This window comes from Cyclopterus lumpus, chromosome 5, assembly GCF_009769545.1.
Source record: "Cyclopterus lumpus isolate fCycLum1 chromosome 5, fCycLum1.pri, whole genome shotgun sequence".
Lineage (NCBI taxonomy): Eukaryota > Metazoa > Chordata > Actinopteri > Perciformes > Cyclopteridae > Cyclopterus > Cyclopterus lumpus.
The window spans coordinates 18,517,217-18,533,862 of NC_046970.1; the positions used below are offsets into that span (position 1 = coordinate 18,517,217).

The 16,646-nt window shown below is 41.9% G+C and overlaps 2 protein-coding genes across 6 annotated transcripts; both read right to left on the reverse strand.

Moving 5' to 3' along the window:
- Positions 1-24: 24 nt before the first annotated feature.
- Positions 25-6,571, reverse strand: tarbp2 (TAR (HIV) RNA binding protein 2). 4 transcript variants are annotated; one of them, XM_034533681.1, is made up of 8 exons: positions 5,647-6,372; positions 4,909-4,956; positions 4,285-4,599; positions 4,008-4,077; positions 3,767-3,884; positions 3,130-3,257; positions 2,663-2,855; positions 25-1,716 (listed from the first exon to the last, which is right to left on the reverse strand). In XM_034533681.1, the coding sequence occupies exons 3-8, from the start codon at positions 4,587-4,589 to the stop codon at positions 1,559-1,561; spliced, it is 972 nt and encodes a 323-aa protein (XP_034389572.1). In that variant the 5' UTR covers positions 4,590-4,599; positions 4,909-4,956; positions 5,647-6,372; the 3' UTR covers positions 25-1,558. The 4 variants fall into 4 exon arrangements, with proteins under 4 accessions (XP_034389572.1, XP_034389573.1, XP_034389570.1 ...); XM_034533682.1 differs by lacking the exon at positions 5,647-6,372 and adding an exon at positions 5,116-5,221; XM_034533679.1 differs by lacking the exons at positions 4,909-4,956; positions 5,647-6,372 and adding an exon at positions 6,384-6,571.
- A 7,232-nt stretch (positions 6,572-13,803) lies between these two features.
- Positions 13,804-16,422, reverse strand: sp7 (Sp7 transcription factor). 2 transcript variants are annotated; one of them, XM_034533671.1, is made up of 2 exons: positions 16,340-16,422; positions 13,804-15,144 (listed from the first exon to the last, which is right to left on the reverse strand). In XM_034533671.1, the coding sequence occupies exons 1-2, from the start codon at positions 16,373-16,375 to the stop codon at positions 13,804-13,806; spliced, it is 1,377 nt and encodes a 458-aa protein (XP_034389562.1). In that variant the 5' UTR covers positions 16,376-16,422. The 2 variants fall into 2 exon arrangements, with proteins under 2 accessions (XP_034389562.1, XP_034389563.1); XM_034533672.1 differs by having other exon boundaries at positions 16,355-16,375.
- Positions 16,423-16,646: the final 224 nt, after the last annotated feature.

Consider the following 16,646-nt stretch of genomic DNA (forward strand, 5'->3'; position numbering starts at 1 on the left):
ACGTTCAAGTTATTACAACAGCAGTAAAATGTACAAAAATGTTTTATTGGAAACAAATTCAAGAGCTCACATTTGAGTTCATCCGTTCTCTAAAAACAGTTTATATTACGACAACAAAGAAGTCTATCTCAAATGTATTGATGTCAGCATAGACGTCAATGGTGTCAGCAACTAAAACAACACCTGATTCGAAAAACAAAAAGCAGATCTGCCTTTTCAGAGAATGAGGTCAACATCAAACACACCGGTGAGAGATGTACAACAACTTGGTCAGCCTGCATGTTGCAAACTTATCTTTTCAAGTAGTGCAAACTGTCTATTTTCAATACATATTCCAGCTGAGTGCAAGGTGGGCGGGAAATTAATCCTTACACCAAGACACAGCAAGTAGTTGGAGAAAATAATCTGTAAATTCACCATCATCAAATTTAATTACAGGAATCATAGACACATTGACAGAAAAAAAATTCACAAGGGTTTAGATTATAAATGAAACAATGGACACAAAACACATTTAACTCCACATAATAATATGTGGTAGGTTCTTTGTTTGGTCAAAAGTAACAAAATATGCAGATTCACAGTACTCTTTCTTCCCCTTTCACCCTAATTGTTAACTTATCTTTGTCTTACACTGAAATTAATTTACTTTGTGCAAAAACTGTGCTAAAAGCAGAGTTTTTGAAACTGCTAATTTATTTTTTGCAAATTCCAGAGTAATTGGGATTTTTAATTGAATTGTAATGTTGTGGAGTATTTTGTAACTATCCTCACAATTAAAAAGACACGCAGTGTGAGCATGTTCTCTATTACTGGTTTGTAAGCAATCAACATGAGCCCAACTCTAACAAAGAAGTTTATAAAAAGGGGAAAATTGCACACAATTCATCAAACAATAATGTGCAGTCATCTGAGTCTACTTATCCTTTATATTTCTACATTGGGAACACCAAAGAGTAACATGTTTATTACTTACTTTATTCCCAAATTGTTTAGGGTCCAGATTAATATACAACAAAAGCCACATTTTCTCATACAAGTTCATCTGAAAACATGGTAGTCTTTAAAATAATTATCCTCTGATATCTATTCAGCAGAGTCCTTTTCTCTCCATGTTGTTGCACATGGCTGGAACTTTTTTCTTCCCTTCATCCTTCATCGATCTGGGATTAAACAAAGCACCAATAATTGTCGATTCCATAGCCCAATTCCTACAAACTCCTTTGACCTTTTGTTGCATCACAATTTGTCAGCATTTGAAATAAAGAATTGAGATTTTTGAGAAAAATACAGTGCTGCGTATTGGGTTCCTAGCAAACAAATAAAAATAATTTGTGACAAAAATGCAAAATGCCAAGAAGGAGGGGTTCATGAGTTTCTGGGCAACTAAATCTTCATTGGCATCAATAAAAAATCCAAGTGGCTCCGGGGTTCAATTTGGGGACAGAAAAAGTCTCTATTTCCACATTTGAGGTAATTTGCGTTATTTGAACTCATCAAAAAAAGTGCCTCCATTGTCCGAAGAGGACCTCTTATCCTGACAAGGAGGAAGATTACATCACTTCCCCCCAGCCATGATTTTGAGGTACTGCAGTGCATTGTGGGCTGCATTGGCTCGAGCGGCGTCTATGTTCGGAGCAAAGCCATGGCACACTGTGATTGGCTGTGTGGACAGCTCCACTAGACACTGGCACAGGCCACTCAGACTGCGCTCCTCTGAAACAAAAAGAAGAGTCTTTTTTTAACATGGATTTTGGAACTATATTTCCACCATCATTGCTGCTTTGGAAATGTCTCTGGAAGTTATAAGACACCATTTTCATGCTCTGCAAGAGCACTACAGCAGATTTGTATAGGGCTGCCCCACTTAGCCCACTGAGATCACCTTCGTCAATTAGTCGTCTTTATGCTGTTTTCATGCTGAAGACTTATTTCCAGGAAACGTATAAACGTATCATGGTAAACGCATGATTGGTGCTTTTTGGTGATTCTTTGTGGAGAAACTAATTTTACAGATCTGTCATCTCTAGATGTAAGAGTCTCTTCTATCGAGGACAGCCCGACAGCTTTATAACCAAAACAAATTTGATTAGGGATTTCCCAGTTATGAGTCCTTTTTTATACTTCCACTTGCCATAAATGTGTCAGTGACTACATTTATGATATAATTGTAATGTAACTTAGATACCAGCTATAAAATAAAACATTATATTCTCTGTAGAAGGTATGGTAGTTTAATGAGTTACCCATTACACGTTTTAATGCTATAAAACTAAGAAAAACTAGTGAATGTTTGGTAGTACCACTCAGTACAATAAGAATGTATTGATCCATGTTTGTTTGACAAATTATATGAACACAAGTGTGTTAATCTAAAATTCACTGACTGCTGGCTTGTTAACTAAATCCAGCAAAAACAACAATAATATTCTCATCATTCTGTGATGTGCCGTCCACAGATTAAATAGTTTGTCTGTGACAACATGCAGCTGCGGGCTACTTCCTCATATCTGATGCCAGTAATAGTAAAGACACATCATGTGTTTTATGCCCTTTTTCATTTAGCAGTTTTAAACTCCACCGTAGTCCCACTTTGATGCTCAGCAGAAGGGAATGCAATTGTAATTTATTCTAAAGCTACTGTTTGTGAGTGTGAACTCACCCAGATCCAGGTAACTGACGTCAAAGCGCTGCTCGGTGGACAGGTCATTCAGCAAAGAGCAGTTGGAGTCCGTGGGCATGCCCAGAGGGTGGCTGCGGAGCTGCAGGATCTTCTCTCCAGCAGAGTTACGCAGTGAGTCCCAGGTGCAACTGAAGCCTTTACTTTTGCCTGTCTCAGCTTTGCTCCCCATGTGCTGTGTGTGCAGGCAAGGTGAAGTTCATAGCAGTTAATAAACACTATTAAAATTGATGAGTAAGAATAGGGGAGAGTCCGTGTATAGCTTATGGTATTCTGGATGACATTTGAAGAACATTGTCAGACATTATTAAGCACTATGCAATGCAGAAACCAAACCTGCAGGTTATTCAGTGCTGTGCATCCTTTCCTGTGATGTGTCGAGTAACGCAACATGCAGGATCTTTATCAGCTTTGTGCACAGAGTGAGTTTATTTCCGCATGTTTCTCACCATGTTGAACGTGTCTTCTTCCACGTCAACGTCGTTGTTGGTCCTCAGGTCGACTGGGACATCGTGTATACGCGATAACATCTTAGCTGCTGCGTTTCTCTTGGCTAGCTTCTTAGAGGTTCCGCTTCCTGGAGAAGAACAGGTTGAGAAATGTCGAGTTATGTTGCTAAAGTTATGAGCGTTGATTGTTGATGAGACTGATATTCATTCAGTTAGAAAGTGATAAGCTAAGCAACCACAGAGTCCGCTGATATCGGCTCCATTTTAGCTCGTCCAATCTATGTCTTGCTCTTTAATTTCCATTTTAGAAGCAGCTGAAAGCGGCATCAGAGACCAGTCAATGCTTTTGTAATTCATGTGTTGCGAGTAAATGTCACTAAAGGTCAGCAATTACTCTGCACCCCCATAAAAGACAGCATATATGATTTTCTTCAATTTCAGCTGATTTCTATCGGCTTTATTTCTTTAGTGCCTAAATGTTCAATCACCAACGACCAAACGTTAAGGTATTTATTAGGACAGAGTAGGTGTGGCATGTTTACAAAAATCTAAATATTGCAGAAAGTAGATTTGATCTATGACAACACTTTTAAATACACAAAGAACAATCTCAAAGAATTAAACATTATGCATTTACCGATTTCCACAAATCTCTCCACTCTGCAGGTCATGGTGAACTCCTTGCGGTGTGCTGGACCAGACTCCTGGGTGACTGTGTACTCTGGCAAACGCCATCCTTTCTGCACCACCAATTCCTAGGAGAAGTACGCAGACAAATACTTACAGCAACTTGTAAAAAGGCATACAACTATAAACCAGGCAGATTTTCAAGCAGCAAAATAAAGCCTTAAATGACATGCGTTATCTTGTATATTCACCTGCAGAGCCCCAACAGGGTTACATTCGGACTGCTGAGAACTGCCTGAGGTCTTCATCTCTGACTGGGAGCTGTATAGAAGATGAGAAAGAGCAAACTCAGAGGAGGAAATGAAACCACACAGACCTCTTATCTCACATGTATTTAGTGCTTAGATGTACATTGAATACGGAGATGTTATATTGGCTGATGTTACCACAATCTTTCCCCAATGTAGTTGTCTATGTATAATTTTAGCTTTTGAGACATGAAGAAAAAGAAACTAAAGAAAAACTGACCTGTCCCCATCAGTAGACACGTCGACCCCAATAAACCCGTCTACTCCAACACCAACTCCAACAGGACCTCCGAGACCTTCCTTGAGCATCTTCAGAGCAGCCTCGGCTGCTTTGTGCTTGGCTGCCTTCTTGCTGGGCCCTTGGCCGGTGCAGCTGATCTCTCCGACGGAGACGCGGAACGTGAAGTTGGGCTGGTGGGCCTGTCCCTCGGCCTTCAGCAGGTCATACACTGGGGTCTTGCCTATCCGCGTTCCATACTCCTGCAGCAGACTGATGGGCGTCTTTCCGGGACTCACAGCCAGCATTTGCTCAATACTAAATGAAAAGAAAAGACCCAGCATTAGAAGAACTGCCAACTCATTTACAAGGGGATTTTTTTTTTTTACAGTGTCTATTGAATACTTTCATTAGTGCACCGAACTGAGGCTAGTCTAACTAAAAATCCCTTCACCAACATTACAAAAGGTTTTGAGATCTAATACACCAGCCCAATATAAGACAATCGCATTTCCAAATGCATTAACAGTCTATCCAGAAACAATGTCCAGCTTATTCAAATCTATAAAACTAATTTAGAAAGTAACCATTACATAAACTAAACCATGAACTAAAAATGTCCTTTACCTCCTTCATATTGTGGCAACGGAAATCTCAGCAGCTCAACTCCAAAATCTTAGGCAAATAAATGAGTACAGATTTTAGGTGATATCACACTAATTATAATTTTTCATGCATGATTATATCATTTATACAAAAAGCTTAAGTAAATAAGAACATATAGGGAAAACAATCATATTAGAACAAAATGGGCAGTCCTGCCATAATTATTACCTTCAAAAAGGTTACAATGTTCAGTTTTTGTTGAACCTGGGAAGTGTTGATTTAACTGTACAGTCATTTTAGAGGCTGCAGTTTGTGATGCTGCATATGTTTCTATTAGTTTTATCAACGAAGGTAGGGTAAATAACAGAAGCTTTAGCTAGGTGAACCAAATAAATACTAATCAGGACAGCTTACTACTTAAAAAGGTTGTGCTCGTTCTCGAGGGGACTGTGCACACTATTTACAGTGTTGTATAGTGTCAATAAAGTGTATTCTGGTTGCTGTCACTTGGGATGCATGCACGGTTTCTGGATTTAACCAGCAAATCAGTAGTACCCATATATCAACAGTGATTTAAAGACCACACATAGGCCATTCATGTCTCGATTGAAGAGGAATCAATGACACCGGATCTCTTGTAAACCCACATCTGGCACCTTATTATCAAGATAAGCTAAGTAAAGTTTGTTGTGACTCATCAGCCTGTCCCCTTCGCTAGCCAATGTGCTAGACTAGCTTAGCTTCTGTGAGGCTTCACACCTGGAGCACCCGGAGTTTCTCTTCCAGCTGTCCGATGCTGTCTCGTCGTTCATTCCCTATTTCACGCAGACAGAGCCGATCGGTATCGGATGCTTGATCCCCCCCTCCCCACCCAAAACAGGCACTCGTTTTCATTAGACGGTAGTTTCCCGAACAGATAACCAGCAAACGACATGTGAAGAGCAGACGACCACTCCGCGCCGACAGGATGCAGCGGGGTCCTGTTGTTGGAGCACAGATATGACGTGTGACGGAGTTCCGCCGTACTCGCCTTCTAATTGGTCCGTGGGCGTTTTAGGTTGGTTCGTTTTACACACCGGGAAACGCCGACATTGTTGCAAACATCCGTACAAGGTTGTGGTAACGAGTCTCTCACCGACAGCGTGCGAGGCACGAGGGCGAAAAGTACAATATCCAGGGTTCATCACATTCACATGCAGGTGTAGAAACACATCTAAAACATTTAATCAAACATGAAAGTCGTCCATTTTAAAGTGTGCATAAAGTAGAACTACGTAATGGTTTAATGCACGTAACTAATTAATTTAATTAACCCAAAAGGCACTAACTTACTATATGGAAACTTATTTTGGCAAATCATACGGTTTCATACATCACAGGAATCGCTAAATTAACGTAAACACTTTATGGACGTAGCTAATGTAGCGGTCAATACGACTGCATTCGGATGGAAAAGTACCAGGAAATGGAAGTATTCAAGTAAGTGTCAACCGTACCGTGGTAAATGTTAGTTGTTTCTGCGTCGCTTTGATCTGCGCGTGAGCAAGTCATCCTCCTGGAATGCGTCATGTTGTCTGCGTGAACAGCGAGTTGAACTGGACGGTTCTCTTAATTAGACGCGACAGCAATGAGCGAGCAATTGTTGCAACTTCTGTCGCATTCCTGGCTCTCGGTGCACTCACGTGTTGTGACTGAAAGGAACCAGAAGAGGGCGACAGTCAGTCACTGAACTACCCCTCTGACCAGCCTCTTTAACGGGGGCTCCAGGGTTGCCTGCCACCTGTCATCTCCACCATGGGCCAACAGGGAAACACGGGAAGTTACACTGGTTTTGATAGACTGATCGTGCCGAAGCTTGAAACGAGGGTTTTGGACCCAGACTAACTGGTGTGTGTCTACTCAAAAAAACGTACAAAGAGTATCATCTTTATATTAACAACACACTTAATGTATACGGCACCTTTCAAAACAAAGGTACAACGTTTTACATTAGGGGACATAATCAAGATTAAGATTATGCAAATAAAATCAGGCAAATCAATAAATCAAATAGAAAGCTGCAGGTCTAATCAACAATCAGCTGTGTAAAAACTAAATAAAAAACACAATGAAATAATATACAACTAAGAATCAGCTGAGAAGACAACAGCCCTCTATAGTCTATGTGGCATGACCAAAAGTGACCCTTTTGTGTGTGTTGTGTGTGTGGATTGGTTGTAATGTTGCAATTTTTTATAGTATAAATAAAAAAAGATTAAGGGCTGACAACTTTCATTTTGGTGGAGTGTCTTAGTTTGGTGCCTTGGTGAATACTCCGAGCAGTCGTACAGACCCTTAAACTCTGTTGGATCCACAAGTTCAGAAACTCCTTCCTAACTAATACAGCAGCACTTCCATAACACATTTCAGTAAATTTTCCACCTTTCCGTCACTTCCTTTATATATCCGTGGCTCGACAATTAATCCCATGATGGTTTGCTCGTAAACCCTTGCTGGCACCGTTGAAATAGAGCTTGGATCCTGATGGCTTCATCCACTGGCATCAGTGTGTCAGTGTGGATAAGCACATTGTGCCAAGTGCAACACAAAGTGAACTGGCCCTGACAATGAGTAAAGTTGTCTCCCAATTGAACTCTCAAAACTACAATAAAAAACAAACATGATTTAGCCGTGACCAGAATGTACCCCTCGTATTCATTATTCATTCTTTCAGCGTTAAACTCTTGTTCGGCGGGTCTTAAAGTGTTTTTTTATTGAGCTTGTGGTTGAATCACTGACTGAATGAGATCAGAAATTAATACCATTTTAGCAGCACATCCAAAATGTATGCACATATTGACACACACACACACACACACACACACACACACACACACATTCACAAACACACTTTCCTTTTCCCTGTCTTGGCCTCGTGCATTAGTATGTGTGGTTCTTTGGTTGCCAAAATCATCAGTAGATATCTTGAAGCATGGAGCTGTATGAATGCTCTTTTTCCCTCCTTCCACAATATGATGTGTTTCCTTTTTTGTGTGTGTTTTGATCCTTCTTTTGCAACCAAGCTGTGCTGTGGTGAGGCGCGGGTTCGAGTGGCGCTCCTGTGTTATTTTTGGCAGTAGCAGTGGTTGGTGGCTGTTGAGACAGGAGGGGGATAGCATGAGGCCTAAAACCCAAGGCTGTTTAAGGGATTTTTGTCTGAAGGAATTGTTTTGTAATGATCAGAAACTCATTATGGATTTGTGTGTGTGTGCACCCCTGAATACACGCACACAGAAAAAGACTGTAATGCACATTTGTTCATTTAGCACTTCACAAGCACCTCATATACGTGTTCTCATTTACAGACCACACAGTCATTGTTGCTAAACTGCTTAACATAGGAAATGCTTAGTTTAAAAAAAAAAAATCCATGTTTGATGGAGCCGGCCTTTGAATTTACCAGCACATTTCAATGTTTGGCCTTATTTATTGGTCACAGTTACCCAGTTCCTGTCACATGGGAACTCTTTCTTGTTTGTCAACCCCTTTGGCAACGCTCTCTCTTCTCTGTGGGAGTCAGTCCGAGACATGCCGCCTGCTTAGGCATCATGCAGTGTCAGACATCCACGCTCCTCCCGCTCCGCTTCTGAAAACACCATTTGAAAAAGATTTTCTCCAACTCTGTTATTGGCCACAGATCAAGAGAACGTTATTGCTTGACATTTTTTATTTATATATCGTGGTGGTAATATATGCGTGCGTGCATGTGTGCGCGGGTGAGTGATGTGTAATTGCGTATGTATGTGTGTTAACCCACAAAGATATTTCAATTTCTTCAGAATATTAAATAAACATGCAGCAGCAGCTTCAGTGAAGCGCTGCCTGCCAGTGGGCTTTGGGTTGGATGGGTGGCGGTGCTGGTGGTGAAGGGGGAGAAGGGGTTTGTGGCCGTGGCTCTGGGGGGGTGAGGCAGCTCATGGTCAGGGCCCCCGCCGGACACACTGGCGCCTCGCGCTGGAGGACTTCTGAACCACCACACTCCTCCACCAAAACCCTGCCAACCCAGGCTCCCTGCTCCGGCTTCCAACCCAAATCACTCAGTTCTCTTTTTGCATTTTGACTCTCTCTCTCTGTCTGTCTGTCTCTCTCTCTCGCTCTTTCCCCTCCTTCCTCCCTGACTCTTTTTCCTTCTTCAGTTTCCTCATTCAGTTGATCCAAATCCAGATTAATTTGCTATTCGGCCGCGTCCTCTTTTCTCACTTCCAGCTGCATTATAAGTGGCGGGTCTATCTGATTGTGTTTTCTCTACCTTTTCTTCTGAGTGTTGTGTGTTTTCACAAATCCTCCAGCCCCTTTCTGCATTGTCTCTCTTAAATCCCTTCACTTAAAAATGTTCCATGGAAGTATTTAGTGGGTTGAAAAACGCAAACAGGAATGGTTTGGGCTGCATGTCAGAATACCATCAAGATAGTAAGCATTTTCAAAAGGAAAGAGCAGTTTACGGGTGCTCTAGATATGTATAAGGGTATTAGGCTATAATTGGCCATCAAGTATGTCTCCAACCATCTCCAAGAGGTATAAGGCTATTGTTGTTCTCAATGAAAACAGGAAAACCTTCCATTGTGGTCAAAATGAAGGTGAACAATGCAAGCTGTGCCAACTGTAAATAATGTGAAAAATAAATAATTTGTAACGATTAGTAAAAGTACACTACTCTTACATGATGATAAATATCCCTGATAAAGAGCCTGAGCCTGCACTTTATTCATGCCTTATGGGCACATGTGGTTATCAAAAAACTGCACCGACTGCTGTGTAATTGAATTATGGATGTCAAACATCTTGAGTAGAGTGGCAATGTCTTTACGTGTCACACATGCAATTTTCTTAACTTAATTTTCCCCTGGAAGCAATTTGTCATCCGGAGGCCATTAAATGGGAAGCATATTATCTTTTTTAAGGGGCACAGAGTTGCCCACAACCCTCCCACAGTTCCTATAAACAAAATGGCCTTGTTTAGTGCTGCATTGGGAGCACTGGGCAGTGAGGGAGGACTCCCTTTAAACTTTAAAGGCAGTTCTGGGCTGGAAAGGGATGCGACATTGTATGATTAAAGTGGGAAATATGAAAAGCACTCCAAGTTTGATGATGCAAGCCACACAGACTTCTGTATGTTCCGTCAAAAGTGAGCGGGCGGTCTAACCTCCATCCCCGATGTAATAATGACTCAGCGACCAGAGATAGGAAGCAGTGCTGCAAGATACAAGATAGTTGCATCAGCTGGGTCACAATATCGACTGAGTTCACTGCATATATGAAGAAAATCTAATCATTTAATCAGCGAGGCACATCTGTTGAATTTTTTTTCTGTGACACGGTGCTGTTTCCTTACAAATACAATACATAATTTGCATCAAAGCCTGACCTTTTTACCTCTTGCCCTCTCTTAATTGTTCAGTTTTATTTAGCCCGACCTCTCCTTCTCTTTAGGTCACGTTGTGGTTCACTCAGGTCAGTTTACCTTTCCCCTTTGCAAAAAAAGCCTTATCTTGTTTTTACTCATGGGCTGACTGTGGAGCCTCTGGGCGGGCTGACATTCTTTTCCATTTCTTCCCCCGCTCTGCCACAGAGTCCCAGTCACACCTGTAGACACCTGTGCTTTTGTCCTGCCTCATGCCTCCCACAAATCCCCGCCCTGCACTCCCCGCGCCTGTGGCCATTTCAGAGCAGTCCCATTGTTTCACTTGACTATTCATTTAAGACCAGATAATAACAGGAAAAGGAGATTCATTAGCATTTTCTTCAACACGTCATGATGAGTTGTGCTCTCATTTAAAACAGCTGCAACCTCAGAGTTGAAACTGGAGTAATTCATTAAGCGCAAGTTTATGGCCCTCGTTAAGTCTTATGGCAAAACTAAACATTGCTTGAGTGAATGTTTTAAAATTGCTTTGTTAGGTCGGAAATGGTCTGTGTGATGGATTTAACTTGTGCGTCTGGGATCCTCTGGAATAATCTTTTTAGTCCCAACAAGTCTGTGTATTGCAGTGATTTTTGTAAAATGAGTACAGGGGCACGAGTGGGCAAACCATATGGAACAGATTGTCCAGCTTCTTCTTCTTTTGCCGCTATGTGTCACTGCATGTATATTTTTCTTTTTATGGCCTTATTTGAAGCGACACTTAATGTTTCCTGGCTTTCTAAATAAAAGAAGTAAAAATAAAGTTACGGCTACAGTTTGCCACCACCACCACTGCTAAGAGGGTATTTTAAAAAAGGCAGAAAATACCAGTAGCAGCAGAGGTTTTAAAAGCCACTGACCATCTTCTTAACCCCCCCCCCCCCTCCCCACCCTCAGTTGCAGGCCTGACACACCCTACTCATACCCCATTCCCCCTGTTTGCCTTTTATGTTGTGGACTCGACCGTGCGCCCACTTCAGACCACCATAAACATGTCGGTCCCTGATGACAGAGTCGGCCCCGGGACCTTTTATATCAATTGACCTCAACTACAGCTCATTAGAAGCCCTAAATTGGAACCATGCAGCTTGGGAAGTGTAAATGTTACATCAGGAGAGTCAGTAGCTTCAGGGGGGTTCCAGCTGTACAGGTCCTCACTCATATGATGTAACAACGCTTTACTTTTATATTGAGGAATAAATGTTATCTTGTTAGTTTTTTCTTCATTTTTTTAAGAACTAGTAAAAATCATCGAAGGATGTTGACATATTGCTGAAATTGTTTTACCTGCTAATCATTTATTTCAACCATCCCCTGTCCGTCTGCGATTAACATATAATAAATAATCCCTCTTTGAGTAATTCTTTATCTGGTGCTAGCATATGTGTTGTCGACTTCATTTAGTCTTTTCCTGAGGCTACCGCTCTTTTAATGCAGAGTGGGTAGTCCACCCAGCTCAAGCATTTTTATTATTTCACAATATAACCTGACTGGACATAAAGACACATGCGTTTCACTTGTCGGGACTTTAACTTGTTAGCTACAGTGGTAGCACAGCCTCAAAGTGTAGATTTTTGACGGACTAAAGTGTACTTAATGGTCAGCTCAGCTTCTCCTGTGCATTTGTATCTCCACATCACGTCTTTCGTCCTGCATCCTGCCTTAATTGGGGTCCTTTGTTTAACCGCCTCCCTCAATAAACAATACAACCACAACTCCCCTGTCCTAATCCCCTTCTCCTCTCCCCTGACTCTGCCGGAGCATCGCTCTCAGTAATTACCTCTCTCGAGCTTGAGAGTGGAGTAATTGTCTTGAGTGTAACTACAGTGGCTCTCTGAAAGGGGGTCATTGTGTGGAGTTAAGACTTCACTTCAGTGGACGGCTTTGTTTGTGCTGCAAAAGATAATGCAAGTATTTGGTTGGCCATGGTGAGTTGGAAATATAGTAAGATATGAAAAGAACGACAGTGAGTGGGGAGAGGATGAGGCGTGGAGGGGTGAGCTTTATTCTCAGAGAGCTTCTCATTTTATGCCTTTTTAAAACACCTTTACAAATATGAATAACACCAGTGGAGATCATGCTTTTGAAATGTCTTTACTTTTGAAAGCACCAACATTGTCATGATTTCACACCACAACTTTTACAACATGTTTACCTTTATGAGGTGTAATGCGTTATCATTATTTACAGTATCTTATACACTCAATTCACAACAAGTCAGCAAACAGTGATAGTTGAATTTCTATGAGCACAATTATGAACAACAATGTATGCCCTTATGTTTCTTTATACTGATGCAACATAGTGATCTTTTTCATTGTGGAAAGTTACATAAAATATAGAAAATACATGATAAAAAGTAGAAAAATAACACACCTTACAATATCTATATATTGAAAATATATAGTATGTACAAACAAGGAGAAGCCCTTATTAATCATTATTTCGCAAGGTGTGGAAGATTTCACAATTAAAAGATTATATAGAAATAGTTAAGACGCACATCTAACGTCAAGATCTATAAATAAATCTTTAAAAACATAGTCCCAAACTCCACGTTATAACTAATAAATAAGAAAAAAGTCTTAATTTAATGCATTTTACTTTCTTGTTGGCCAACTTTAACCATCTTGCGTTTATTCAGGCATTATATTTCCTGCAGGGTGCAAAATAATCTCCCATGTGTATAATTTAAGACATAAATTAGATTATTTATGTAAATATGAAATTAAATTAGACATCGTAAGAAGCAAACAGCAAACAAAAGTGAAATGCAAAACCCTTTACATCAAAAAGTCTTTGGAAACAAGAAGCAGTAAGTAAGACTGTCCTTTTTAATTGTTTCAAGAATAATGCATAAGTATCAAAGTACGGCTGTAAATCTGATTTTTCTTTAGGCATGCAATGCTCCATCAACTCCATCATCCAAACCATAAGTCTCCTTCTAGAACTACTTTCCTTTTGCGGCTTCAGAGCTCTTTTCCTTCTGCTTTTGCAGATTAAATTTCCCCAGTGGTTTGCCTCATTTTAAAGGCCGAAAATGTTTGCATGACTGTGTTTATTTGTATGGATGTGTGTTTGGGTGTGTGTGTGTATATGTATATATGTATGTATGTATGTATATATGCATTATATATGCTTACAAATTTGCACATATTATATCTGTGCTTTTGTATTTGCATATATGCGTGTTATATTTGTTTTCATATGTATGTGTGTATTTGTGTCTGCCTGCATACATTTGTGCATTGGTTCATATTTGTGTGTGTGGTCCAGAGAGAATGAAGTGATCGCTACCTGCAACATGCTCAGTCATTTATCATATCAAGTCTTTTCAAACATGAGCTGATATCCTTTGTATGTCTTGAAACTTAAAACGGTCTTTTTTTTTTTTATTGTAAAGGTGAATTCTTTTTCCACCATAAAAAACAAACCCATCATGTCTCAAAAGGTACTAGACAGAAGACTTATTGAAGTCAGATCTCCAACAGCCCACTGCTGTTCTCCACTCCATTAGGTGCGCCAGTCTTCTCATCTCCGTTGGTGATTTGGTCAGCGACAGGATTGGTGGGTACAGCGCTGACGTTGAGCTCTGTGTTCTCCTCACTCCGAGGATCTGTCTCTCCCTCCACAGCTACAGCTTTGCCCTGCATTGCAGAATCTGCGTGGGTCTTCTGGTGCTTGGAGAGGTGGTCGCTGCGTGTGAAACGCTTGTTGCACAGTAGACAGGTGAACTTCTTCTCCCGCGTGTGGGTGCGCACGTGCCTCTCCAGTTCGTCCGAGCGGGTGAAACGCTTCCCGCAGAACAGCCAGTTGCAAACAAAGGGTCGCTCGCCAGTGTGCCAGCGCAGGTGGGCTTTGAGGTGGGAGGCCTTGCCGTAGACTTTCCCACAGCCTGGGATGTGGCAGCTGTGGACTGGCTTCTTCCTCAGGGATGCAGCCGAGGCCCCCAGCCTCTCCAGCTCCTGGCAGTTGGGGCAGTCACATGAGGACCTGGTGGGCGCACCCCCTCCGCTGTAGCCCCCTGATCCCCGAGCAGGCTTGAGGCCCATGGGACTCTCAATCAGCCCTGCATTTGGCTTGGGCTTGTACATGTCCTGGGGCAGCATGTGCTGAGAGGGCTGGAGGAGGTGTGAGGAGGAGCCCAGCCCCACAGAAGGGTAAGGAGCCGTGTTGAGTGGTGTAAAGTCGGTGCTGTATGGCAACTGTGGGCTCAGGGAGGCCTGTGGTGCCACCGGCTGCAGGGAGGCTTGGAGACCTCCGTCCGCCTGGGGCTGGGTTGATGACAGCCAGTTTGAGTTGGGGTGGACATCCCACCAGGAGGATGTGGCATTAGCCGGGGCAGCAGTAATGCCAGGGTGGATACCGGCTTTATACCAGGAGCCATAGGGGTGTGTCATATCCAGCGAGGTGTAGACACTGGTGAGGCAGTCAGCTGTAGCATGGGCCTTGGACACTAAAAGAGATGGGTCCTGGGAGATAGAGGTTTGGAAGGAGTGGGAGAAAGGGTTATATTCTGTGGTGTAGCCTCCGGCTGAAGGAGGGGGGCTTCCATTGGGGGTAAGCAGCCCGCCACCTCCTCCTCCTCCAGCTGTGGTGAAGGAGCCAGTGTAGGAGTCTGCCAGGCCACTGCCGTCTGCGGTCCGTCCGTTCTTAGCTGTCTGAAGGTCAGAGGTCATGGTGTAGAGCTTCTTTACTGGAATAGCGCTGCCAATCTTACCGGGTGTAGCCGAATCCCTGATGGGGCTTGTGCTGCCAAACTTGTTACAGGTAGCAGTTAACATAGCCAGAGGACTGGAGCCATAGCGTGTGTCTTCCTGCAGAGGAGGAGACAAGGGAGAAAATGAGACAGGAAATGGCTGCATGCTGGTTCCGCTTCTGTCAGTGTCAACTCTAATAAAAAACCTATATCAGACGGCCACCGCTGGATTTTTCCTGCTCGCTACGTTTTCAAAGTGGTCAGAGCAATTTATAGCAGTGTATGTATCAAATCATTTTCCACTTTTCACTAACATAGGAATTTCACTTTGCATACTTATTTTTTTTGTATTTTCTTTTTCCATGTGCAGGTAACTAAACACCATAGCACAATATATCAGAGGCGCTGTGTCTGTCCTTGCTACCACACACTGTGCACACGAGGATATAGCTTATATTTCAATAGAACTTCATTTTGTAATGGTTAGTTTACTGATGTTAATGTACTTTAAATGACATGTTTCCAGCTGCGGTATGAATATATAGACTGTTATTCCTATGTGGAATAAATAGGTTGTACTATTGTTGTTTTCAGTTCAGGCGCACTACATCTCTTTTTACTCCTAGTCTATAACTTTAATTAAGTGTGAATAGAATATTATCATGTTTTTAAGACACAATCACGGTCTTTCTATACAGACTCTCTTGATCCAGAGGTGATTAGTGGTCATCTCCTTCTCTTCCAAACAGCCCTAGGGTCAGCCTAGCTTTCAGGTTGATCATGTTTCATCACAGACTTGTAGGTCTTTTACTGCTCCTACAATCCCTGCGGTTCTCTTAACTTCTTGCTCCATCCACTGACATTTGCACTTCTCATTTGCCATGTGAGATTACTCTTAAATAGTCAATCTTTGTACTTTTCTATTTGCTCATGGATATAGGAACCATATGCCCAGAGGAAATGTAAATCCCCAGGCTGATGCAAAGATAATTATAGTTAAATGTGAGTTGTAAAGTTTCATGGTAATCAAACTCTGTGAGCATCTCTCCTTTTAAAGTGCTTTAAATCACACATTAAGACCTAAGAGCTTTCTTCATTAATGCACATTAGGATGTTCATTATCTTGTTATGTCACATATTAATTAGCAGTGATATATTATTCTTCAGACGTTAAATACCTTCAAACTAAACCAAACCTAAAGGTTTTCCTCACTTCAACTTACAGACTTTAATATAAAGTCTAGCTGGAATTTCAACAGCATAAAAGTTGAGTTTGTATTTAAGGAATAAAGAAGGAAAAAAGATCTACTTACAATTGCATTCCCTACCTCCAGAATAGATGCAGCCATCCCTGAGAAACAAAATCCTAAGGAAGCTGAGGGGAGTGAAGCACTGCTCGGAGTCCCAGGACAGTTTGGAAGAAGTTGGGCACTCACGCGGGGAAGTGTTTTGAGGCCCGGGAAGCCCGCCCCCTAATTATAGGCTCTGGGCTCTTTGAAGACCGCTAAGAGGCAATACAAACCCAGAGATAGCGGAAGCTGGAAGGAGATTGGTGGATAGAAAGAGGACAGCCCACCTCCCCAAACAGAGAGTGTCAAATCATTTTTCAAGATAAATGCA